This window comes from Geotrypetes seraphini, chromosome 10, assembly GCF_902459505.1.
Source record: "Geotrypetes seraphini chromosome 10, aGeoSer1.1, whole genome shotgun sequence".
Lineage (NCBI taxonomy): Eukaryota > Metazoa > Chordata > Amphibia > Gymnophiona > Dermophiidae > Geotrypetes > Geotrypetes seraphini.
The window spans coordinates 2,061,896-2,088,978 of NC_047093.1; the positions used below are offsets into that span (position 1 = coordinate 2,061,896).

Genomic DNA, 27,083 nt, shown 5'->3' on the forward strand with positions numbered 1-27,083 from the left:
GCAACAAATTCCTGAATTTAATTACACATTGTGTGAAGAAATATTTTCTCCAGTTTGTTTTAAATCTACTACTAAGTAGCTACATCACATGCCCTCTGATCCTAGTATTTTTGTAAACAGTGAACAAGCAATTCACAACCACCCTTTCTCTCCATATTTGGTGCCAGGCCATGTCTGGGCACTGGTGCTGAATATGGGGGGGAGGGGCTAAATCTTGTTGACCTGGCTCAATGAAATTCCCCCAAGGATGACCGCTTCCTTTCCCTGCCAGGCCAGCCCCCCACCTCCTCCCCATGTGGGGGGGCCTAATAAATACCTGGTAGTCCAGAAGGGGCAAGAGCGAAGCCCCCTCAAGATGGCCTTTCAAAATGGCTGCCACAGTGTCTCATGGCAACTTGCAGTCCCGTATTCAATGACGCAGCATGCACGCTCCTGGCACTGAATATCAAGGTGTATTTGCTGAACCAGAAGTGAAGCAGACACTGGCCAATATTCAGACTCGACCCTGGTTATCTCCACATGAAGTCAGGATGACTATTTCGCTGTCCAAATGTATGCAATTGTTGAGCTGCAAATAGACTGAACATTGCAGCCGATTGCTTGTATTCTGCCCACATACTAGCCAGTTTCATAGGCCATTAGAGGGGATAACTGGACAATGCTGCTGAGTAAGTGCCACTGAATATCCCAAATAGCCCCACACAAGTGATTTAAATGGCGAGGAGATTGGAATATCTTCCCCTAATCTTTTAATGTTGTTATAACCACTGTGCCACAGTGAGCCAAGAATTTGAACACATTGTTCACAGTGACCACAAGGGCCTTTTCCTGGTGGCCTGGAGTTTGGATTCTCATTCCATGTGTTAACATAAGAATAGCCTTACTGGGTCAGACCAATGGTCCATCAAGCCCAGTAGCCCGTTCTCATGGTGGCCAATCCAGGTCACTAGTACCTGCCAAAACCCAAGAAGTAGCAACATTCCATGCTACCGATCCAGGGCAAGCAGAGGCTTCCCCCATGTCTTTCTCAATAACAGACTATGAACTTTCCCTCCAGGAACTTTTTAAAACCAGCTACATTAACTGCTCTTACCACAACCTCTGGCAATACATTCCAGAGCTTAACTATTCTCTGAGTGAAAAATATTTCCTCCTATTGGTTTTACAAGTATTTCCCTGTAACTTCACAGAGTGTCCCCTAATCTTTGTAATTTTTGATGGAGTGAAAAGTCGATCTACTTGTACTCGTTCTACTCCACTCAGGATTTTGTAGACTTCGATCCTATCTCCCCTCAGCCGTTTCTTTTCCAAGCTGAAGAGCCCTAGCCGTTTTAGTCTTTCCTCATACGAGTGGAGTTCCATCCCCTTTACCATCTCGGTCGCTCTTCTTTGAACCTTTTCTAGCGCCACTATATCTTTCTTGAGATAAGGAGACCAGAATTGAATGCAATACTCCAGGTGAGGTCACACCATGGAGCGATATAGGGGCATTATAACATTCTTAGTCTTGTTAACTATCCCTTTTTTAATAATTCCTAGCATCCTGTTTGCTTTTTTGGCCGCCGCAACACATTGGGTGGAAGGTTTCATCGTATTGTCTACGGTAACTGTGATTTGGGTTATTTTTCCCAATGCGCATCACTTTGCATTTCTCTACATTAAATTTCATCTGCCCAATCTTCCAATTTCCTAAGGTCTGCCTGCAATTTTTCACAATCCGCATGTGTTTTAAATACTTTGAAGAGTTTAGTGTCATTTGCAATGCTTCGCAGTTTGCACTTGTCCTCGTTAGACTGCATCTGCTACTTGGATGCCGTCACAATCAGCTCAAAATAACAGCAGATAAAGCCCATTGTGTTTTTCTTTTTCCACCCTGGATGTTTCCTTTTTAGTTCTAGCTCATTTGGAGCCAGGGCTGGTACCTGATGCCTTGAGCTGCTGGCAATATTTTCCCTCCATATCCAAATGAGTGTGGGGCTCATTTTCAAAGCACTTAGACTTACAGAGTTCCATAGGTTACTGTGTAACGTTGTAAGTCTAAGTGCTTTGAAAATACGCCTCTATGTGTCCATTTGGCAATCAAATGTAGGTGTGCAATTTCCCTCGCCAATGGGATGCATAACAATAGCAGCTTATCTAAACCTCTAAGCAGGCAGAGGGGCACATGGCAGATTTCTACAGCCTGCTTTGCAATTTGATCATGTTAAATCCACCCATTCTGATCTGTACTCTTCACTTTCCAGGCAAAGAGTCTAAAATGGGGGATTCACCTTAGCAGTTTTATCTGAGATGGATCTGCCAGAAGCAGCAGCTTTTTTGTTCTGAAGTTTTAAAATTCTACATTTCTTATGATACAAAATACTTTAATAAAAATTATTACAGGTAAAAGAAAATTTGACCATGTAACACCATAACGCACATTGGCTTCCTATCAACCACCGAATAACCTATAAACAGGTCCATGTGGAACTGCTCCTGGACACAGACGTCGACTTTTCTCTTTACCTTGAAATTTTCACTGGACCCAGTTAGGCCAGGAATACATGCATTTGTTCAAAGGACTATTCTGGTGGGCATAAAGACCATTTTACAATGCTGGCTGTCACCGCAAACGCCTACTGTCTCACAGTGGCGGACTCAGATGATTTATTGGGCTGGTTATGAGAGACAGGACGTTCTTGATATGCATTCCAAAAAAGGGGAATTATTTCTACGTTGTTGGAGACCTTTTTGTTCTACTTTGTCTCCTGTAGCGAAAGCTCGATTATTGGAGTGACTACACTCAGGCATATATGACAGTGGCTGTTCCCTCTTTGGGGGGGTGGGAAGGGGGGGGAGGGAGGGAAAGGGGGGGCTTAATCGCTTTGTATTGCACTATGTTTGGCTTGTATTTTATGTTGATTGCTTGTCGCTGATAATAAAACAAATTTAAACATAACCTATAAACAGGCACTCATTACAGTTAAAGTTCTACAAGTCAACACACCGTTATTCCTAGATTGACTTGTTATTCCATATTCTCCTTTCCACTCTTTACGATCTGAGGATAAAAACCTACTTACTATTCCATCCCTACGAACCATAAATACTAGACGTACATGGAACTTATTACTCGCTTAGATAAGAGAAGAAAAGAACCTTGAGAAATTTAAATCAAACCTAAAAAGTTTCCTATATCGAGACGCTTTTAACTGATTAGCGAGTCCCTTAAACTGAGTTAACATTCTTAATTGAAGTAGGCAAGCACTGATCTAATATAATATAACCCCTATTGTTCTACCCTTATTTGTTCTCTTTCCTATATTAAATTGTAGTTCTTCCCTAATTTCCCCTTGAGGTGCACGTTTGTCTATCCCTATATTGTATGTCCCCCTCATTTGAAAATTATATATTGTACGTCACTTTGTAATCTTTGATGGGTATAAATAGCAGATACATTGTTAGCAACAGAATCACTCTGGATTTGGATTTTAGATTTGTCTTTTTTTCCAAAGCCAAGATAGGCTGTTTCCCTGCCCGTCTCGGCTTACAAGCTGAGTCATATGTGAAGTAATGGAGAGTAAAATGACCTCCCGAGGTCACAAGGAGCAGCTGTGGGAGAAGCAGGGTTACCACTAAGCTACTCCCGAGTCTACTTGTGCACTTTTGCCCCAAGATACAGCTGTTCTGCCCCTTTAGTGGCTCTCCTGATATGCTCTCTCTTTGTCATTTGCAGGCACTGGAATCTTGTCCTCTCAGCCAGAAGAGAACCCCCACTGGTGGAATGCAAATATGGTGTAAGAATTGAGGCCCTGGGGATTTTCTGTGTTGGATCTGAACCTTCCAAACTAAGGAAATGTAAAAAAAAATATGGAAATGAGTCATGGATATCATTGTGGACAGGCTTAATGTTACATCTGCTGTCTGTTCCCATGTATCTGCAGGTTCATCCCGTATTGCTCTAGTGATGTGTGGAGTGGAGCATCACCAATGTCTGATCAAAGTGAGTGCTGGTACACACTGGAGTTTTCTGGGCTCTGTCAATTTTCTTCTCATTGGAAGAGGACAGGGAAACTGCATAAGTCAAATCCATTCTGGTCTCAGTCTTTCTTCTCCTTTCCAGATGATTATGCCTTTATGGGAGTACATATTATCCAGGAGGTGGTGAAGGAGTTGCTGGGGAAAGGCCTAGACATGGCCAAAGTTCTACTGCTGGCTGGTAGCAGGTATGGAGACTGAATTGCTCATAGAATACAGGATGGAAAGGGGCATCTCTGTTTCTGAAAGCATCAACATGCCACTCTGTCAGTCTTTATTTTTCATTCTCATTTCCAGTATAACAATCTTCCATAAGATTCTGTTGAAACAGTGTTGGAGACCTCATGGAAATGCCAAATGAACAAGATATTAACAACAGAAAACCAAACACCATTAATCGTACAAGATTACCCCTTTTTCTTAAATCCCCCTTCCGACCTCTTCAGATGCAACAACAGAGTGGTTTGGAAAGTGAACTTGGTAAAGGGTTTCTTCTCTCGCAATCAGTTGGATTAATTAGAAAACAGCTCCTCTATGTTTTTCAGTTCACTGAATGAACCAGAGCCACTGCTTTAGAATTTGTCTCTTATCATGTCTTATGTTTAGACTACATACCTGTTTCACTTCAAATTCTTCTAGCAAGAGAGGTTCTTAATTTTTCCAAGTTTCTGTTAAAAGTGAGCTGGCTGCTCTAAACCCTCCCCCCCCCCCCGGATATTTCATCTCTTTTAACTTAACTTTGGTACCTACTGCTTTCTCCTTAGCTTTTGTGATTGAATGTTGGAATTTTTTGGCAGACCCACCATATAAGAGGAAGGCTTCTCTCTCTCTACTCATATCCTGCTAGCTCTCAGTTTTCCCCTTATTCTATGGCCTTGTCTTTACTCCCAGACCTTGAGGAATCGCCTGAAAACCTGACCTGTCCTTTTGGGGTTCGATACCAGCAAAGTACCATCACATATACTTTTTTTCTTTAGAGCCCATTGCTCTCCCTTCTGGATTGTCTCGAGTTCATTTGACATACAGGTTTAGTTGAGGTTCTTTTATTAATTTATTTGCTATGCTGCTCTTTGTAGGGATACTCAAGATCAGTTTACAAGATTTTTCTTTAACATTTCTGTTCCTTTTTTATTGAACATCTGATGTACAAATTGGTACAATCAATACTAAAGTCCCAAATGGCAGCCAGTATAAAAATGTTAGATCAGTAAATGTTCATCCTGAAGACAATTCTCACTTTAAAAACTTTCACTACAGAATCACTAAATGTTACTCCAATTTTCTAACTAAAGTGGGTTCATATCATTTGCAAACCAAGCAAATCAGAGGGGAAACACCACCACAAAGGTCATAGATCAATAACAGTGCCATACTGGAACAGACTGAAGGTCCATCAAACCCAGTATCCAGTTTCCAACAGTACCCGGCAAGATCCCAAGGAGAAAAAACAGATTTTATGCTGTTTATCCTCAGAATAAGCAGTGGATTTCCCCCAGTCCATCTTAGGAAGTTATCCAAACCTTTTTAAAACCCTGCTAAGCTAACTGTTTTCACTACAACATGTTGAGTAAGAAATATTTTCTACAGTTTGTTTTAAATCGGTCACTTAGTAGCTTCGTCACATGCCCCTAGTCATAGTATTTTTGGAAAGAGTAAACAAGTGATTCACATCTACCCATTTCACTCCACTCAGTATTTGTAAAGCTCTATCATATCTCCCCTGAGCCGTCTCTTCTCCAGACTGAAAAGCCCGACCCACTCTATCCTTTCCTGATAAGAAAGTTGCCATATCCCTTTTAACATTTTTATCACCCTTCTCTGTACCTTTTCCAATATATATTTTTTGAGATACGGCCATCAGAATTGCACACAGTATTCGAGGTGCAGCCACATAACATAAGACTAGCCTTACTGGGTCAGACCAATCCTTCAAGCCCAGTAGCCCGTTCTCACAGTGACCAATTCAGATCTCTAGTACCTGGCCAAAACCCAAGGAGTAGCAACATTCCATGCTACCAATTCAGTGGCAAGCAGTGGCTTCCCCCATGTCTTTCTCAATAACACCATGGAGTGATACAAGGGTGGTATAACATTTTCATCTCTGTTTTCCATTCCTTTCCTAACATTCGATTTGCTTTCACACTGAGTTGAGTGTTTCAATGTATCCTCAAATAAATGACATCTAGATCCTTTTCCTGGGCACTAACTCCTAACACATGACATAGGTATAATTCAGCTTCCTTTTCCCCACATACATCTCTTTGCACTTGCTCACATTAAATGTCATTTTAATGCAATTTTTCACAATCCTCTTGTAACAAATGTAAACAAATTTGCTGATGACACAAAGTTAATTATCGCACTAGTCATTCCCACTTCTTGATTATTGAAAAATATGTTAAAAAGCAGTGGTTCCAGCACAGACCCCTGGGGAACCTCACTATTTAATCCAAAAATATCTGTCAATAAAGCAAGAGTGCACAAAACGATTCTTATACCAAAATAACTAGTGTCTCTTTAAAACTGGTGATGCCGATGAGCAGGGAGTAAATGTTCCAAATTGAAGAAGCCCGGTTTTGCCCTGATACAGCTATAGTGAAATGCTGGCTGGACACCGTCAGCGTGGGTTTGGCATTGTTTACAAGCTTCATCACCCTGGTCTCTCTTTTAGAAGACATGAGAAAGTTCACCATGCAAGATGTTACCTTATTGGGAATTTCTTGGTGCATGGATGAGAAGTTATCTAGACCAGTGGTTCCCAACCCTGTCCTGGAGGACCACCAAGCCAGTCGGGTTTTGAGGATAGCCCTAATGAATATGCATGGAGCAGATTTGCATGCTTGGCACCTCCATTATATGCAGATCTCTCTGATGCGTATTCATTAGGGCTATCCTGAAAAACCGACTGGCCTAATGGTCCTCCAGGACAGGGTTGGGAACCACTGATCTAGAAAGTCAACATTATTTTGAGCAAGAGAAGTTTTAATGGGACTTCAGTTGTTTAATCATTATCATTATGCAAACGCATTGGACACAGAAAGAATGTGTAAAGAACTCTGAAATGATATGTTAACATTTAATTTGACTCAGTTTAAATTATAGGACAGAAGAGTCTTTGAGGAGGATTTTATGCCATTGAGGTTTGTTTGCAATTGATCCTGCTTGCTACAAATTGCAGCAGTTTCACATTCTGAGGCTTTTCCTTCTCTGTATGCTGGAGTCCCTATTTTTTAAAGTAAATGTTTGAATCATAAGATTTTCAGGCTTTCCTATATGCAAGCATCACCAGTTTTAAAGGAACCCCAATGTTGACCATTTAAACCTACTCTGTTTTCTGTCTTTCAACCAGTTCTTAATCCATAATAGGACATCCCATGACTTTCTAATTTTCTCAGAAGTCTTTCATGAAGTCCTTTGTCAAATACTTTTTCAAAATTTAGATACACAATATTGACCAGCTTACCTTTATCCACATGTTTATTCATCCATTTGAAGAAATGTAGTAGATTGTTGAGGTAAGATTTCCCTTGACTAGATCCATGTTGGTCATCTAGCACTCCAACTGATTCTTTTGCTGGCTTCTTGCTTCTAATATATCTAAAAAAGTTCTTACTATGTGTTTTTGTCTCCAATACAATCTTCTTTACAAGGTCTCTCTTCACCTTCCTTATTAGTGCCTTGCATTTGACTTGCCATTCCTTATGCTGGTTATTATTTTCAGTTGGATCCTTCTACTTTCTGAAGGATTTTCTGTTAGTTTGAATAGCTTCCTTCACTTTTTAACCACAACAGCTGCTGTTTGGTCTTCCTTTCTCTTTTTTTTATATATGGAATATATCTAGTCTGTTCTTCCAAGATGGTATTATTTTTTTTTCTTTATAATTTTCAACATTTACAGTTCAAACAGAACAGCAAAAGAATAAAGATAACAGAAGTCATAATCCTTCAAATAAAAAAATCACACCTCATTAGATATCTTTCTAGCCCACAAATAGAGGAGGAATTACTAAATATTCCCTTATTATTACAAATAAAAATATATAGCCCATATTATTGGGCCAAAACTTACTTGTGCTATATTTAACTCCGAACAAAGATCAGCAATCATTACCAACCTCCTTTTACCCAAATAATTCTTGTTTACTCAAAAATTGTTGTAATTGCAAAGGATTCCAAAATATAAATTCTTTTTGTTGAAACTTAATGATACATTTACATGGAAAGTTTAAGAAAAAAAAACAGCTTTCAAACCTAGTACTCGAAATTTTAATTTAAGAAATTATTTTCGATGATATTGTGTTGCTCTAGCAACATCAGGAAAAATTGATACGAGATCACCACAAAATTTCACAGATCTATTCTTAAAATATGATCTCATCAAATTTTTATCAAATTCACTACAGCAAGTGATCAGGAGAGTAGACCTATCTAGTATAGTATTCTGGGAGTCCTCCAGGAATTCTGTCAAATCAATCTCTGCAGAGACTAATAGGTCAGTCTCTTGATCAGATGATATTTTATTTTTCTGAGGAATATAATAACAATTCATTATTTGCAAGGACTCTGCATTTGTTAATCCCAATATCTCCTTAAAATATTTCCTAAGCAAAATTTCAGCAGATATCAAATGAGTTTTTGGAAAATTGACAAAGCGGAGATTCTTTGATTGTGTCATAGTTTCCATTTGTTCAAACTTGGAATGGATAATACATGAGTCTTTTACTGCAGACACAGAAACTTGCTGCAGTGTGGAAACCTGTGATTCAATTGTCTTTATCTTATTATTGGGCAGACTGGATGGACCATTTGGGTCTTTTTCTGCCGTCATCTACTATGTTACTATGTATTATCCAATAACTATAAATTTGAATCAACATTCTCACATTTTTTTTACAACATCAGATGAGAGATCTGAAGATTGTTTAATTACTGTTCTTAACAGCCCTTCTACCCTTATATTAACTGGCCATAAATCTTTCAGGGTAATGTCCTTTGGTTCCTCAGATGGTCTCAAGTCTTCCCCATTACTCTCTGGTAAGGAAATCATTTTAGGTAATGCTGCAAACTGCAGTTTAGAGGGAGTTGAGGAAGATTTTAGAGAATCATCCAGGGATTCTATGGGATCTGCAGGTCCCATAGCTCCAGACTGGTGGAAGGGGAGGAGTTCTGTCGAGGGGACTAATCGATGCTCCCGATACAGATAAAATATCTTGAGTTACTGGGGTTGTCAAAGGTGCGGTCAAATGACGGTCCATAGGGCCAACCAGAGCTGGGATATAATTTTTAGTTTTAACCTTTCTTTTACCCATGGATTAAAGTAAATTAATTCTTACCCCAATAAAAGTACTGTCCCAGAATCCTCGTTACTACTCGGTGCTCCAAAGGGGCTCCCCAGGGGCAGAACCTGCCCCTTAGAGTGTGCTCTTTGGCAGCGCCCCTTGGCCGCATTCTGCAGCCGTGCGTAGCGGCTGCAGCTTGCTTTTCAGCTGGAGGAGACGGACCCGGATGACGTCACTGTGCATCTCCCCAGGTGCCTGTCTGAAATGGGCACCAGATAAGGCAGAGGAATTGAAGAATAAGCTGCCACTGCCGCTGGCCAAGGCAAACGAGGCCTCCTCAAGCGCACACCAACTCTGGTAGCTCCTCAAAATCACCACGGCTACAGCTTGCTTTTCAGCTGGAGAAGACAGACTCAAATGACGTCACCGTCCATCTCCCCAGGTGCCTGTCTGAAACAGGCACCAGATAAGGTGAAGGAATTGAAGAATAAGCTGCCGCTGGCCAAGGCAAGCGAGGTCTCCTCAAGCACATACCAACTCCGATAGCTCCTCAAAATCGCCTTGGCTGCAGCTTGCTTTTCAGCTGGAGACGGACCTGGATGACGTCATTGTCCATCTCCCCAGGTGCCTGTCCGAAATGGGCACTAGATAAGGTGGAAGAATTGAAGAATAAGCTGCTGCTGCCGCTGGCCAAGGCAAACGAGGTCTCCTCAAGCACACACCAACTCAGGTAGCTCCTCCCAAGATGGTATTTTTTTTAATAACCTCTACCCCTGATATAAATTTTTGACCTTTTGTAGCTGCTCCTATAAGGGCTAGTGCTGCCTGATTCAGCAAAAAAGTTTCGATTTGATTCGATTCAGCCTACTGAATTGGTTTTTCAATTCGATTCGATTTTCCTGCCCAATTGGGTGTTTTTTTTTTCAAACATCCTGGTGGGTTTATTTTATAGCCTCTTTACCCCCTTTGCCTTCTCCTAACCACACTGGCACTGTGGTGTAAACAAAATAAACAAACAAAAAACACTTTTCCTCTCTCTCTTAAATCCTAGCCCACGTTTGCGGTCTAACACCAGTTCTGGCAGGATACACGTTTCAAATCTGACATATTGTAATCACAAAATGGAAAATGAAATTAGTTTTTCTACCTTTTGTTGTCTGGTCATTATTCAAATCTTGTTAGTCCCAGGCTCTGGTTGTCTTCTGATAACTTGCTTGCCAGGGTCTCCTTCTTTCTCCCTGCTAACCATCCATCTTCCATCTCTGTCCTCCCCTTGCGTTTCCCTTCCCTCCTCTGGAGATCTAGTATCTTTCTTTTTTTTTCGTCTCCATCCACAGATCCACCTTTTCTTAACTACCCTTTCATCCAGCATCTCTCCCTCCTTCCCCACCACCCCAGGGTCCACCATCTCTCCTTTTCTTTTCCCAACTACCCTCCTATCCAGTATCTCTATCCCCCCCTCCACACCATCCCTTGTGTCCAACTTCTCTCCCTTTCTGTTCCTTCCCTCTCTAAATCCCATTGTCCATCATCTCTCTCCCTCCTCCATTATTTCTTCCCCCCAAAGTCTGGCATATGCACATCTCTTTGAACCCCCCTTCCCTCCCTCCATGTACTTCTACATCAGGGTCCCCCTCCCCTGAAGGTCTGTCCCCCCCTGAAGGCCTGTACCCCCATCCCTGAAGGCCTGTCCCCCCCCCTTGAAGGCCTGCCTGTTCCCCCTGAAGGCCTATGCCACCATCCCTGGCCTGTCCCCTCTTTGAAGGCCTGTCCCTCCTTAAAGGTCTGCACCCCCCTTAAAGGCCTGTTCACCCCTTAAAAGCCTGCACCCCCCCAAGGCCTGTCCCACACCCTGAAGGACTGCCCCCCCCCGAAGGCCTGCCTGTCCCCCCTGAAGGCCTATGCCACCATCCCTGGCTTGTCCCCCCCTTAAAGGCCTGTTCCCCCCCTTGAAGGCCTGCAACCCCCCAAGGCCTGTCCCACCCCTGAAGGACTGCCCCCCAAAAGACTGCCCCCCTGAAGGACTGCCTCCCCCGAAGGACTGTCCCCCCGAAAGACTACACAACCCCCCGGGAAGGCCTCCATGTTGCTCCTGGTCTCCCCGAACCGTTTACCTTATTGCTGGAGCCTGCAGCTGAAGATCGCGGTTACAGCGTCTTTGTGCTCTGAGCTGTTTCCTCTGCTGCAGTCCCGCCCTCCTCTAACATCAGAGGCAGGATCACAGTGGAGGAAACAGCTCAGAGCACAAAGACGCTGTAACCGCGATCTTCGGCTGCAGGCTCCAGCAATAAGGTAAATGGTTCGGGGAGGCCAGAAGCAACACGGAGGCCTTCCCGGGGGGAGGGGGTGCGCAGTCTTTCGGGGGCAGTCCTTCAGGGGGGGCAGTCCTTCGGGGAGGCCAGGAGGGAAGCCGGACTGCAGCATTTCCCGACTGACCCTCCCTCCTCACCCTCTAAAACAGGTGCGGCAGCGGCCAGCCAGCAAGAGCAGCGCTGCCGCTCCTGCTTTAGGGGGCGAGGGGAGAAGGTCTGAATCGGGAAGCCAATTTTTTTAAAATTTAAATCGATTCGAATCGATTCACCCGAAGTGAATCGGTGAACCGATTTGAATCGTGAATCGGGCAGCACTACTAAGGGCTCCTTTTACAAAGCTGCATTAGGGCATTAATGCACAGAATAGCGCGCGCTACATTGCCACGCACGCTAGACACTAATGCCAGCATTGAGCTGGCATTAGTTCTAGCTGCGTAGCACGCGGTGTAGCGCACGGTAATATTCTGCATGTGCTAAAAATGCTAGCGTACCTTAGTAAAAGGAGCCCTAAGTTTATTTTTTACCAGTCCCCTCATATTATCATAGTCTCCTTTTTTTAAAGAAAAATGCTATTATATTGGATTTCCTGTATGTACTTACTCCAAAGATTATATCAAATCTGATCATGTTATGATCACAGTTGCCAAATGACCCCCAGGATCATCACCTCATGTACCAAATCATATGCTCCCCTACGGACTAGGTCTAGAATCACTTCACTTCTTGTCGGATCCTGAACCAGCTGTTCCATAAAGCAGTCCTTGATTTCATCAAGGAATTTTACCTCCCTATCATGCCCTGATGTTACTTTTACCCAGTCAATATCGGGGTAACACAAAAACATAGAAACATGACTACAGATAGAGGCCAAATGGTGCTTTCAGTCTGCCCATCCTCAGCATCCACTATCTCCTCTTTTTCCTAAGAGATCCCATGCGACTGTCCCTTGCTTTTGTGAATTCACACACAGTCTTTGTCTCCACCACCTCTACCGGGAGACTATTCTAGGAATCTACCACCCTTTCTGTAAAAAAGTATCCTTAGATTACTTCTAAGCCTATCACTTCTTAACTTCATCCTATGCCCTCATTTCAGAGTTTCCATTCAAATGAAAGATTTGACTCTTGCACATTTACACCACATAAGTATTTAAACGTCTCTATCATATGTTCCCTCTCCTGCATATCCTTCAAAGTATACATATTGAGATCTTTAAGTCTGTCCCCGTATATCTTATAAAATCACACATTACTACACTTCTCCCTCTGTATTCGCAGTTTCAGCAATCATGGTTTCGATTATTCACAGTTTTTAGCTTGCTGGCTCCTCTCCCAAAATTACATCAGCTTGCATAGAGAAATCGCTGATTCCAAGCGTTTACAGAGAAAATCGCTGATTCCTAGCACTTTCTCCGCCGTCTGTCGCCTCTCCTTCAGGAACAGGCCAGGTCTCCTACCATGTTATTCGCGGTTTAATAGAAAACAGAGAATAACATGAAAAAGTTACTTGCGGTTTTTCTGTATTTGTGGTTCTGTTAATCCCCTATCACAGCAAATACGGAGGGAGAAGTGTATTGTGTTATCCAGTTTGTTAGCTTCCCTAATTTCTGATAACATTTCAGCATCTGTCTGTTAATCCTGGTCCAGCAGACAGTAGTAGACTTCTATCACTGTTTAAGCAATTTATTTCCCCAAATTTTAATTTTTGTAATACGCATTGAAAATATTTGACATTGCGTGTAAATCAAAATCTTAATAAACTTGAAACTATCCTTTTCCCCTTTACACATGGAATCTCTACTTACAGGGATTCCAAGGTGTGTTTCTGCTCCTGTAGAATTTTCAATCCAAGGACCTCCTTAACATAAAATGCTATGCCTCCACCGTTTCAATCCACCCTCTCGCTGCAATATAGTTTGTACCCCGGTATGACACTGTCTCATTGATTATCTTCCTTCCACCAGGTCTCAGAAGGGGCTATTATAGCTATCTTTTCATTTAGTGCAATATATTCTAACTCTCCCATCTTGTTCCTTAGGCTTCTGGCATTTGAATACAAACATTTCAAACAATGTTTTTCATTTCCCCATCTAGAAGTCTATCTGTCCTCGCTCTCTACCCCACACAGATGTGCTTCTGCTTCATGTCACTGACACATGTCTACTGTATGCCACAGCTGGGCCCATATCTTTGCAAAATGTGCAATTTGTCTCTCAGGGACCATGTCATCCTGTTGTATTCCAGGAAGTTGCCCCACATCTTTTTTCACCCTGCCAACCTAGGAAACCTTTCAGTGCTTGGCTAGAAGCATTTTAAAATCAGGTTCAGTACACATTTCTCTTTCTTACTCCTGAATGCAGATTCTAACCCAACAGACCCCACTTAAGATCTGCAGGTATAGGCTTATGAGGGGCCGCTGAAAAGTTCTCAGCCCAGCCAAGAAGAGAATAATGTGGACCCATGAAACATCCAAGTTATTCCACACTTTTCTTGACACTTTTCACTTCTATGAGGCAAATGCATCTAGTAAATGGGCCCAAGTATAGGGAAACCAAGCCACTATGACATCAACGATGAGGTTGGCTCTTAGGCATTGATGGGATGAGACATTATGACATCACAATACGAGGGGCTGCTGAAAAGTTCTCAGCTCAACCAGGAAGAGAATGATGAGTCATGAAACGAAAAGTGTTGAATAACTTGTAGGTTTCATGGCTCCACATCATTCTCTCTTGGCTGGGCTGAGAACTTTTTAGCAGTCCCTTCTTTTGCACAGTATCTTTAGCAGTTCTCAGTGGGAATATGTGAGCAGATTACATTATCACGCTAAACAAAAACCAGAGTCAATACTCACCTCAGTGAATGCGTTGGGTACATTATATTATGGAGCTCAAGTGGAAATGAGCTTCTACTGAACTGATGTCAGCTGGATTGTACATCATTAGATAACATTTCAGCTAAGCTCCTAGACCCCAGGCAGTAACTGTCCTTTAAGGACTGATCTAGAAATCAGAGTTTCTCCTTTTCCCGTTTAGTACATGTAGCACTTGTTTGATCCAGAGATTCTGCTTTAGCAGGGCGTGTGTAAGAATTCAGGCTTCTGCTTTTCCTACTGTGCACAGTAGTCTTTCACATGCTGATGTGTGTGACCTTCTCCTGGCAGTGCTGGAGGCACAGGTGTGCTTCTGAATGTGGATCGTGTGGCTAAGCAACTGGAGAACATGGGATTTCCTGCAATTCAGGTCCGTGGCTTGTCTGACTCTGGCTGGTTCCTTGATAACAAACAGTATCGAAGGACGGACTGCTTAGATACTATCACATGCGCCCCAACAGAAGCCATCCGCAAGGGCATCAGGTACACCTCTCCAAGCATGGCATATGCCCTGTGCTACTCAGTCCATAAGTAATGCAGGGAACATAGCCCTATCTTTGCTCATCTTCTAGGTACTGGAATGGAATTGTCCCTGAACGCTGCAAACAGCAATTTGAGCAGGGAGAGGAGTGGAATTGTTTCTTTGGCTATAAAATTTACCCAACTCTTCAATGTAAGTGAAAGAGGGAAGGAGCAAGATGCAGAACTAAGTTTCTTTTAAGCTCTAAGCCCTCCATACTCAGACTTTTCCTGTCTGGTTTCTCCCTAGGTCCTGTCTTTGTGGTGCAGTGGCTGTTTGATGAAGCCCAGTTGACTGTGGACAATGTGTATCTAACGGGACAGCCAGTGCAGGAGGGACAGTGGCTCTACATTCAAAACCTGGGCCAAGAGCTGAGGAGCACCCTGAAACATGTGGCGTAAGTTTCTTGATTATAAAATACTCAGACAATCAGCTGAATTGAATTCTGGACCCACATCTCTAAAATATTGTAGCTGAAGTAGAGACTGCAGAAAAGGATGACCACATTGCTGTACTATCTGGTACAGGCAATGTTTCCTCTAAGCTGAGCAGGAGTCCTCCACCTATAGCCCTGCCAGTGGGGGGCACTGTGCAGGACTCCAGGGAACCTGCCTCTCCCTAGCAATTAAACACAATACTGAAGCAGCACCACCTACTGGCAGCAATGCAATTGGAGGACTGCTGCTCAGCTTAGAGGGAACAGCAGGCAGAAGGTATTTCTTTGTCCCTAGAGAGTTTACAATCTGAGGCAATGGAGGTCAGGTCCAAGAGCCACAGTAGTGTTTCAACTGGGCTTCCCTGGGTCTCAACTTGCTGCTCCAACCATTAGGCTCCTCTGCCACTCTTATCGGAGGTATAAATACAGAGAGAGCCTTGTTTCCATACAAACATACCCAAAAGGAACAGAAGCATCCATTAAGACCATGGAGCCCTTTTACTAAGCTGCACTTGAAAAGGACCTGCACTATTTTTACCACATGGGTTCTCTGCATGCTGAGCTACTTCTAGCATGCCTCTAAAATTGCTACAGCTTCTTTTTTTCCCAATTAGCATTGACCACTTATTTTGTAGGCGGTAGAGACTAGTGCTGCCCGATTCAGGAAAAATTTTTTTTGATTTGATTTGATTCAGCCTACTGAATTGATGATTCGATTCAATTTTCCTGCCTAATTGGGTGTTTTTGTTTTTTTTTTTCCAAACATCCTGGTGGGTTTATTTTATAGCCTCTTCACCCCCTTTGCCTTCTCCTAACCATACTGGTGCTGTGATGTAAACAAAATGAACAAACAAAAAACACTTTTCCTCTCTCTCTTAAATCCTAGCTCACGTTTGCGGTCTAACACCAGCTCTGGCAGGATACACATTTCAAATCTGACATATTGTAATCACAAAATGGAAAATGAAATTAGTTTTTCTACCTTTTGTTTTCTGGTCATTATTCAAATCTTGTTGGTCCCAGGCTCTGGTTGTCTTCTGATAACTTGCTTGCCAGGGTCTCCTTCTTTCTCCCTGCTAACCATCCATCTTCCATCTCTATCCTCCCCTTCCGTTTCCCGGAGGTCTGGCATCTTTCTTTTTTTTTTGTGTGTCCATCCACAGTACATAAGAACATAAGAAGTGCCATCTCCGGATAAGACCTTCGGTCCATCAAGTTCGGCGATCCGCACACGCGGAGGCCCTCCCAGGTGTACACCTGGCATAATTTGTAGTTATAAAATAATCCAAAATTGCAAGAGGAATATAATAAATACTCACAAAAAATATTCCAGCATATATCCACTACTATAGAGGAGTGAAGCACCTGGAGGACCTCTATGTCTGCCGTATTCAACTTCAAGCAGCATAGGAAAAAACATCCCTGGTCAAAAACTCCATTATAAAATAATATCTGAAAAACTGTTAATATACAGTCCAGAAAATCACAAATCACTTATCTCTTCGATTCACTGTCCTCCAGGTGGGAATTGAATCCAAACAGTTCAAACGATTTCACCACATTAACTTTCTTCTAAACGTGGGAAAAGATATATTTGAGACTCCCGACAGGCCCTGTTTCGCTATTAGAACGCTGCATCAGGGGAGGTCTCTAAAACGATACAATATCACCATATAAGTATTCTTCAAGACATTTCAATGCACTAAAAAGAGTAACTCACAGCTACTTACATTGAAATATTGAGCTACCGCTTCACAGATTCTCTTAAAAGAAATGGCGGCCCGGCGTTCCAGGTAGGGTTTAAAAAGGAAGGTCATGCTGATCATTGAATCAATCATCATAGAGGGGCGTAACCTCGTAAAAAAAATTTTTTCAAAAAAAGGCACGCCATTCTATTTTGGTGTTTAAACCTGTAGGTATGTATGATTTTAATTTAAACACCCATTTTTGTTCACTTTGTCATAAAAATGTTCGAAAGTCACCACCTTTTTTCGAAGGAGATAGCTTTTCAATAAACCAGCATCGCATTTCTGTAAAGGAATGATTGTGGTCTAAACAATGCTGTACCATTGGTGCCTCAGATTTTCTACAGCTTAAGCAAGATCTATGCTCGATTATACGGGTCTTGAACAAACGGGAAGTTTGTCCTATATAAATTTTCTTACAAGGGCATTGAATTGCATAGATAACTTCCCTAGAGTCACATGTCGTAGATGTTTTAAGTTTATACACTTTCTGGTCTACTGGGTTAATAAAGTGATCACAGTCTAACGTGATTTGACATATCGAGCAGTGCCCACATTGGACATGTCGTTTGAACTGTTTGGATTCAATTCCCACCTGGAGGACAGTGAATCGAAGAGATAAGTGATTTGTGATTTTCTGGACTGTATATTAACAGTTTTTCAGATATTATTTTATAATGGAGTTTTTGACCAGGGATGTTTTTTCCTATGCTGCTTGAAGTTGAATACGGCAGACATAGAGGTCCTCCAGGTGAATTTTCCTTTCCCTGGAAGAAACTGAGGTCTTTTCTCCATTTATAAAAACATATCCATCTCGTGCTTCACTCCTCTATAGTAGTGGATATATGCTGGAATATTTTTTGTGAGTATTTATAATTTGTAGTTACCCATATCCTTCTATGCCTCTCATAAGGATATGTGCATCTAGTTTGCTTTTAAATCCTAGGACGGTTGATTCCACAATAACCTCGTCGGGGAGAGCATTCCAGGTGTTCACCACTCTCTGCGTGAAGCAGAACTTCCTGATATTCATCCTGAACTTGTCCCCCCTCAGCTTCATTCCTTGTCCCCTTGTCCATGTCAAATTGGACAATGTAAATAGTTTTTTCTGTTCTATTTTGTCGATTCCTTTCAGTATTTTGAAGGTCTCGATCATATCCCCTCGCAGGCTCCTCTTCTCAAGGGAGAACAATCCCAGTCTCATAAGTCGATCCTCGTATTCCAGTTTCTCCATACCCATTACTAGCTTTGTTGCTCGCCTCTGCACCCCCTCCAGCAGTTTTATATCTTTCTTTAGGTTGGGAGACCAATGTTGGACGCAGTATTCCAAGTGGGGTCTGACCAGATCCGCCTTTTCATAACTACCCTTTCATCCAGCATCTCTCCCTCCTTCCCCACCACCCCAGGGTCCACCATCTCTCCTTTTCTTTTCCCAACTACCCTCCTATCCAGTATCTCTATCCCCCCATCCACACCATCCCTTATGTCCAACTTCTCTCCCTTTCTGTTCCTTCTCTCCCTAAATCCCATTGTCCATCATCTCTCTCCCTCCTCCTCCATTATTTCTTCCCCCCAAAGTCTGGCATATGCACGTCTCTTTGAACCCCCATTCCCTCTCTCCATGTACTTCTACACCAGGGTCCCCCTCCCCTGAAGGTCTGTCCCTCCCTGAAGGCCTGCACCTCCCCCTTGAAGGCCTGTACCCCCATCCCTGAAGTCCTGTCCCCCCCCCTTGAAGGCCTGCCTGTTCCCCCTGAAGGCCTATGCCACCATCCCTGGCCTGTCCCCTCTTTGAAGGCCTGTCCACCCCTTAAAGGCCTGCACCCCCCAAGGCCTGTCCCACCTCCTGAAGGACTGCCCCCCCCAAAGGCCTGCCTGTCCCCCCGAAGGCCTATGCCACCATCCCTGGTCTGTCTCCCCTTTGAAGGCCTGTTCCCCCCTTGAAGGAATGCACTCCCCCCCCCAAGGCCTGTCCCACCCCCTGAAGGACTGCCCTCCGAAAGACTGCGCACCCCTCCCGCCCCGGGAAGGCTTCCGTGTTGCTCCTGGCCTCCACGAACCATTTACCTTATTGCTGGATCCTGCAGCCGAAGATCATGGTTATAGCGTCTTTGTGCTCTGAGCTGTTTCCTCTGCTGCAGTCCCGCCCTCCTCTGATGTCAGAGGCAGGATCGCAGTGGAGGAAACAGCTCAGAGCACAAAGATGCTGTAACTGTCATACTGGGTCAGACCAATGGTCCATACAGTCCAGTTCCTGTCAGAAACCCAGATAACAGCAACACTCCCAGGGCAGGTGGGAAGGAAACCTAGAAAAGGCCTTGGGGTTTTGGTGGATAAAACAATGAAACCGGCTGCACAATGAGCAGCGGCCTCAATAAAGGCGAACAGAATGTTGGGCATTATCAAAAAAGGTATCACTACCAGAACCAAGGAGGTTATCCTCCTGCTGTATAGGGCGATGGTGCAACCGCATCTGGAGTACTGGGTTCAATACTGGTCGCCGTACCTTAAGAAGGATATGGTGACACTTGAGAGGGTCCAGAGAAGAGCAACAAAAATGATAAAGGGCATGGAGAACCTTACTTATGCTGAGAGGCTGGAGAAGCTGGGGCTCTTTTCCCTGGACTTAAAGAGGATATGATAGAACTTACAAGATCATGAAGGGTATAGAGAAGGTAGAGAGGGACAGATTCTTCAGACTGGCGGGGGCAACAAAAACTAGATGGCTCTCAAAAAAATTGAAGGGAGACAGATTCAGAATAAATGCTAGGAAGTTCTTCTTCACTCAGAGGGTGGTTGACACCTGGAATGAACTTCCAGAGGAGGTGGTAGAGCAGAGTATGATTTTGGGTTTCAAAATGGGATTGGGCGATTTCCTGAAGGAAAAGGGGATTGAAGGGTACAATTAGAGGGTTACTATACAGTACAAAATGCTTTAGAGTAATAGATCACTTACAGGTCATTGACCTGGGGGACCGCCGCGGGAGCGGACTGCTGGGCATGATGGACCTATGGTCTGACTCGGCAGAGGCGGTGCTTATGTTCTTATGGTGGCTTCCCCCATGTCGGTCTCAATAGCAGACTATGGACTTTTCCTCCTGGAATTTGTCCAAACCTTTTTTTTTTAACCAGCTGCATTAACTGCATTACCACATCCTCTGGCAATAATTTCCAGAGCTTAAAAATATTTTCTCCTATTGATTTTAAAAAGTATTTCCATGTAACTTCATTGAGTGTCACCTAATCTTTGTACTTTTTGAAGAGTAAAAGTATTGATCTACTCTTACCCATTCTGCAATACTCAGGATTTTGTAGACCTCAATCCCCCCTCCCAGCTGTCTCTTTTTCATTTGAAAGCCCTAATCACTTTAGCCTTTCTTCACATGAAAGGAGTTCAATCCCCTATATCATTTTGGTTGCTCTTCTTTGAGCCTTTTCTAGTTCCGCTATATCTTTTATGAGATACAGTGACCAGAACTGTACACAATACTCAAGGTGAGTATACACCATGGAGAGATACAGAGGTATTATACAGTAAAATTCTTGATCTTATTAACCGTCCCTTTACTAATAATTTCTAGCTTTCTTGGCCACCGCTGCACACTGGGCAGACTAAACAACACCTATATCTTTTTCTTGGGTGCCCTAGCATCAGTTAATTCTGATTTGAATTATTTGTCCACATTAAATTTCACCTTCCATTTGAATGTATAAGCTTAATTGATGTATTATGTAAAAGCTGTAGGCGAAGTCATTCCTTGGCCCTGAGGCCCTTAGAGTGTATCGTATTTCCCCCATATATAGGCCGTGGCCTATACATGGGTTTTACAAACCCGTGTATGGGGTGCAGCCTAGTTATATGGGGCGGCCTATATAAAAATTTTTAATTATCTCCCCCACCCCTGGTACCTTTTTCAGAGCCCTCTGGACGGCGGACTGCGAATCTCCAGTGGTGCAGGGCAGCCACGATCTCTTCGGCATCCGGCCTGCCCCCGCACTGCTTGCTGAGTGACTGACGTCAGTTCTCACGAGTCCTGCGAGAGCTGACGACCATTCAGCGGGCAGTTCGTGGGCAGGCCGGATGCCGAAGAGATCGCAGCTGACCTGCACCACTGGAGATTTGCCTTCCGACGTCCAGGGTGCTCCGAAAAAGGTACCGGGGTGGAGGGAAGATTTTAAAGGCAGGGGAGGTACTGGAAGATAAGCCGTGGTTAATACCATGGGGCGGCTTATCTTCCGGTTTTTAAACTTAGGCTGCCCTTTTCTGCGGCCTATACATGGGTGCAGCCTATATGCAGGGAAATACGGTATTACAGTAATCTATGGTAGGTGGCTAAGGACAGGTTAGTATGTCAAGATCTATGTAGTTGATGACACGTGTAGCTGCCAAATGGATCTGATTATCCTGGGTTTGAAAACCCACTTTTGCACAACTGAGGGAGTTTGTGTCCTAAAGCTGAGGGTATTATGTATTATGAAACCAAGGATTTTATTTCCCAGAATCTGATATGAGGAGTGCCATGGATTTTTTTAGGATTAAGCTTCAATTTCCTGCTTCTCAACTAGGAGCAATGGTAGAGAGCTTGTCATTAAAATGCTGACATTAAATGATCTAGGGGGGCACAGTACATATGCAATCAAGTCAATCAATTGTAGGAGAGTCATGAGAAGAGCTAAGAACACAGTATGTCATACAATGTCTTGCCTCTTCACAGAGTAAATTCTATCCGATAGGTAAGATGTGAACCAAGTCAAAACAACAACTACTACCACTGTTTATAATTTCTAAAGCCCTAAAAAGTGTACACAGTGCTGAACATGTTTGTTTAATATGAAATAGACGGTCCCTGGTCAGAAGTGCTTATAATCTAATTTAGACAGACAAACAAGACATATAGGGGTTGGGGAGTTTCTCACAGAGAGAAATGGTAAGATGGACATAGGAATCTTATGGGGAGCAGGAGTCAGGAGTTGAAAGCGGCCTCGAAATGTGTGAAAACACTAAAGGAAATGCAATTCTGGACTTAATTCTAAATGGCCTACAAGGACCGGCACAAGATGTAGAAGTAGAAGGGACGCTGGGTAACAGTGATCACAATATGAACCACTTCGATCTGGACGCAGGGGAGAAATATCAGTCCAAAACGACAGCCACGGCACTGAACTTCCAAAAAGGGAATTATGAAGGGATGAGACTCATGGTGGGGAAGAAGATAAGCACTGTAAAAACGCTAGAGCAAGCTTGGTCCCTTTTTAAGGACACAGTCACCAAGGCGCAAAATCTATATATACTGCATATCAACAAGGGATCAAAGAGGAAAAAGAACAAAGAACCGGCGTGGCTCACTGTAGAGGTGAAAGAAGCGATAAGAGACAAGAAAACTTTGTTTAAGGAATGGAAAAGGTCAAAAATGGACGAAAACTGGAACAAGCACAAACAACATCAACGCACGTGCCATATGGTGTTAAAAGGGGCCAAAAGAGACTACGAGGAAAAAATAGCCAAGGAGGCGAAGAACTTCAAGCCGTTCTTTTGATATATTAATGGGAAACGACCCGCGAATGAAGCGGTGGGACCATTGGATGACCATGGAATAAAGGAAGGACAAAGCAATCGCCGACAAACTGAACACATTTTTTGCGTCTGTATTTACCAAAGAAGACGTACACAGCATACCGGAACTCATCAGGCTATATGCTGGAAATGAAGACGAAAAGCTGACAGGATTGACGATCAGTCTAGAGGTGTGTAGGCAGATTAATAGGCTTAAGAGCGATAAATCCCGGGACCGGATGGCATCCATCCAAGGGTCATCAAGGAACTGAAAGGGACTATAGCTGAACTGCTTCAACTAATAGCCAATCTGTCGATCAAATCGGGAAAGATTCCGAAAGACTGGAAGGTGGCAAATGTTACACCGATCTTCAAGAAAGGTTCGAGGGAAGATCCGGGAAACTACAGACCGGTGAGTCTGACCTCGGTACCGGGAAAGATGGTAGAGTCGCTGATAAAGGACTGCATCATTGATCACCTTGACAGACATGGGCTGATGAGGACTAGTCAGCACGGTTTTAGCAAAGGCAGATCGTGTTTCACGAACTTGCTGCACTTCTTCGAGGGAGTAAACAGACAGATAAACAAGGGCGACCCGGTCGACATTGTATATCTGGATTTTCAGAAGGCGTTTAATAAAGTTCCACATGAACGACTACTTTGGAAAATTGTGAGCCATGGAATCGATGGTGAAATACTCCACATGGATTAAAAACGGGCTGGATCATAGGAAACAGAGAGTGGGGGTAAATGGACAATACTAGGACTGGAAGAGCATCACCAGTGGAGTGCCCCAGGGCTCGGTGCTTGGACCTGTGCGTGCCTCTTCAACATCTTTATATATAATTTAGACCAGGGGGTGTCTAATCTTTTGGCTTCCTTGGGCTGCATTGGCCGAAAAAAATGTTTCTGGGGCCATGCAAACGCTGCAGCAAGACAGAGGAGGGAGCCGGCAAGACGGTAAACACCTGGGGGCAGCAGAGGAAAACACTGCATCGCCCTTGGCCGGGGCTGCACAAAATACTTCATGGGGCCGCAGGTTGGACACCCCTGATCTAGACAATGGTACGATGAGTGAGGTGATTAAATTTGCACACGATACAAAGTTATTCAGAGTAGTGAAGACACAGGGGGATTTGGAAGATCTGCAATGTGACATAATCAGGCTCAAGGAATGGGCATCAACATGGCAGATGAGGTTCAAAGTGGATAAGTGTAAAGTGATGCATGTAGGTAACAAAAATCTCATGCACGAATACAGGATGTCCGGGGTGATACTTGGAGAGACCTCCCAGGAAAGAGACTTGGGAGTTATGATTGACAAGTCGATGAAGCCGTCCACGCAATGTGCAACGACGGCAGAAAGGGCGAACAGAATGCTAGGAATGATAAAGAAGGGGATCACGAACAAATTGAAGAAGTTTATCATGCCATTGTACCGGGTAATGGTGCGCCCTCACCTGGAGTACTGCGTCCAGCACTGGTCGCTGTACATGAAGAAGGACATGGTACTACTCGAAAGGGTCCAGAGAAGAGCGACTAAGATGGTAAGGGACTGGAGGAGTTGCCGTAGAGCAAAAGATTAGAGAAATTGGGCCTATTCTCCCTCGAACAGAGGAGATTGAGAGGGGACATGATCGAAACATTCAAGGTACTGAAGGGAATAGACTTGGTAGATAAGGACAGGTTGTTCACCCTTTCCAAGGTAGGGAGAATGAGAGGGCACTCTCTAAAATTGAAAGGGGATAGTTTCTGTACGAATGTAAGGAAGTTCTTTTTCACCCAGAGTGGTAGAAAACTGGAATGCTCTTCCAGAGTCTGTCATAGGGGAAAACACCCACCAGGGATTCAAGACAAAGTTAGACAAGTTTATTCTGAATCAGAATGTACGCAGGTAGACTGGTGACTTTGCAGAAGATCCAAGATGGCCGCGTGCTGATGAGAGTGAGTCAGACGCCGCCAGAGATCCTAACGAAATAACATTTACCTTGTGCCTCAGCAATGCCGAAAAGGAGAGGGAAAGGTGCTTCTGGAGCCTCGAGGCGCCTGGAGACTCCCCTTCAGATGTCCATGGAGGATTTTTTGCGGCGCCTGAATCAAGAGGCAGCAGCTGCATCGGGGAGTCGCCCGCTGGAATCGCAGGGAAGGAGTGAGGTCGCGGCAAGTTTCCCTGGGCTAGAGTCGACTCTGAGCCCCGACGCTAGAACCCCGCCCCCTCAGCCGCAGCGTGCTAGCTCTCCACGGGAGAGTAGTCAGCCCGAGGAGGCAGACTTCGGTTCCCGGGAGGCTGAAGTGAGTGAAGCACTGGAGGAAGACGAGACTGCGGTGAGAATAACGAGGGGACCTGAAATGGAGCAAGGTTCCCAGAGGGAGAAGACTGCCATTGCTGTGGAAGCTGGGACAATGCAAGCAAGTATATTCTCTGTTCCTAAACCCATGAATGTTACTCTAGACTCTATTTGGGACTTGGTAATAACTCTGGGACAAACATTGTCACCACAAATTAAAGAACTATTTACAACAAAGAAATGAAATAAATGGACTTAAACAGGAAAATACATCGATGAAAAAATAGATAAAAAGATAAGTGAAGTAACTCAAATTCAAACGACACTGATTAAGGACAATCTTAACCTTAGGAGAAAGGTGGAAATGATGGAAAATAATATGCGGTTGAATAACCTTAGATTTTTGAACTTCCCAAAGATTCCTTCTTTATCAGCAAAAGAAGTTTTGAAAAAGTACTTTTGTGAGGTTCTTAATGTTCCTAATGATGCTTTTCCTCCTTTTTCCAAAATATATTATTTGCCATCAAAAAATTTGGAAGAACAACATCCACTAGAACAACAAGGTCAGGGTGAACAAATGGACATAACATTATTATTGGAATCTTCAATGAAGGAGGTAGCTATTCCAGCTACCCTATTGGCTACGGTGGTTTTATCACCAGATAAAAATTGGATATTACAGCTTTATTTTAAGAATAGACATAAAGAATTTCTTGGATATAAAGTTCAAATATTTCCGGATGTGACAAGGGAATCTCAGAAACGAAGGAAGGAATTTTTGCTTCTTAAGCCTGGGGTCGCTGCAATGGGGGCATCATTTCTTTTACGATATCCTTGCAAATGCATTGTAAAGTATAAATCTTGCAATTATATTTTCTTTGAACCCTCTCAGCTGACAGGATTTCTCTCCAGGAGGTGCCTTGAAGGGGATTAAGAAAATCTCAATGTATAATTTACTCTTGATCCACTCTCATCTGACCGCCTAATTTGTAATTTGAATTTATTCTTTTTCCTTTTAATAGTTTCTCACTCAGGAACATCTTGGATCTCAATTTGGGACTTTAATTTTGATTAAGTAAATAGAAATTTTGTCATATAGATGTTACTTCAATTGTTTATATTATGTTGACTCAATCATATTCTGTACAAGGAGTTTATTCTTGATAATATGTTCAAAATATAAATAAAGGAAAAAAAAAAAAAGAATGTACGCAGGTAGGGCTAGTCTCAGTTAGGGCGCTGGTCTTTGACCAGAGGGCCACCGCGTGAGGGGACTGCTGGGCATGATGGACCACCGGTCTGACCCAGAAGTGGCAATTCTTATGTTTCTGCTTCTTTCATGCAAAGAATTGAGGTTCTATATAGATCTCCCCTGGCGACACAAATTAATGGTCAGTACACTGATGCTTTTACATTATTGAGGGGGATCAGACAAGTGTGTGCGCTGTGTCCACTCTTATTCACTTTAACCATGGAACCGCTGGCACGCTTAATTAGATCGTCTGAGACTGTGACAGGGATCTCGGTAGGCTCCGTAGATCATCGGGTATTGTTATTTGCAGATGATGTTTTATTGCTGCTTAGTAATCTCATGGATTCCTTAGGGAATCTTATGGACATTCTCCGAGACTATGGGGCGGTGTCAGACTTCAAAATCAATATGCACAAATCGGAGCTTTTAAATCTTAATCTGACTGCAGCAGAAGTGAGTTGAGTGAAATCTATGTTTTCATTTACCTGGGCCTCTCATTATATTAGATATCTAGGGATGAATTTGCCACATACCTTGAGTGCAGTGTACAAATATAATTTTCTAAATAAACTGAAGGACATTTCTTCCGACCTGGACAGATGGGAGGGTATAAGTACATCCTGGTTGGGGCATATTCATGCTATAAAGATAGTAAACTTTCCCTAAACTATGGTAAGCATTCCTTAAACTATATTACACCATTCTTCTTGTAACTCCTCTGGAAATGTTCTTCTTCTTGTAACTCTTCTGGAAAAGTCCAGAAGTCTCTTTGTAATCATCCTGGAAATCTCCAGATGTCTCTTTTGTAA

At 43.2% G+C, this 27,083-nt stretch overlaps 1 protein-coding gene across 3 annotated transcripts in view; it reads left to right on the top strand.

The window, feature by feature from the left end:
- The window catches only part of NOTUM (notum, palmitoleoyl-protein carboxylesterase), a 54,111-nt gene that overhangs the window by 13,922 nt on the left and 13,106 nt on the right, over window positions 1–27,083 (top strand). For all 3 annotated transcript variants that reach the window (XM_033959949.1, XM_033959951.1, XM_033959950.1), the window contains 6 exons: window positions 3,716–3,776; window positions 3,924–3,982; window positions 4,103–4,205; window positions 14,771–14,962; window positions 15,052–15,152; window positions 15,249–15,396. In XM_033959949.1, coding sequence (XP_033815840.1) covers window positions 3,716–3,776; window positions 3,924–3,982; window positions 4,103–4,205; window positions 14,771–14,962; window positions 15,052–15,152; window positions 15,249–15,396 — 664 coding nt within the window. The remainder of the gene's footprint in view (window positions 1–3,715; window positions 3,777–3,923; window positions 3,983–4,102; window positions 4,206–14,770; window positions 14,963–15,051; window positions 15,153–15,248; window positions 15,397–27,083) is intronic.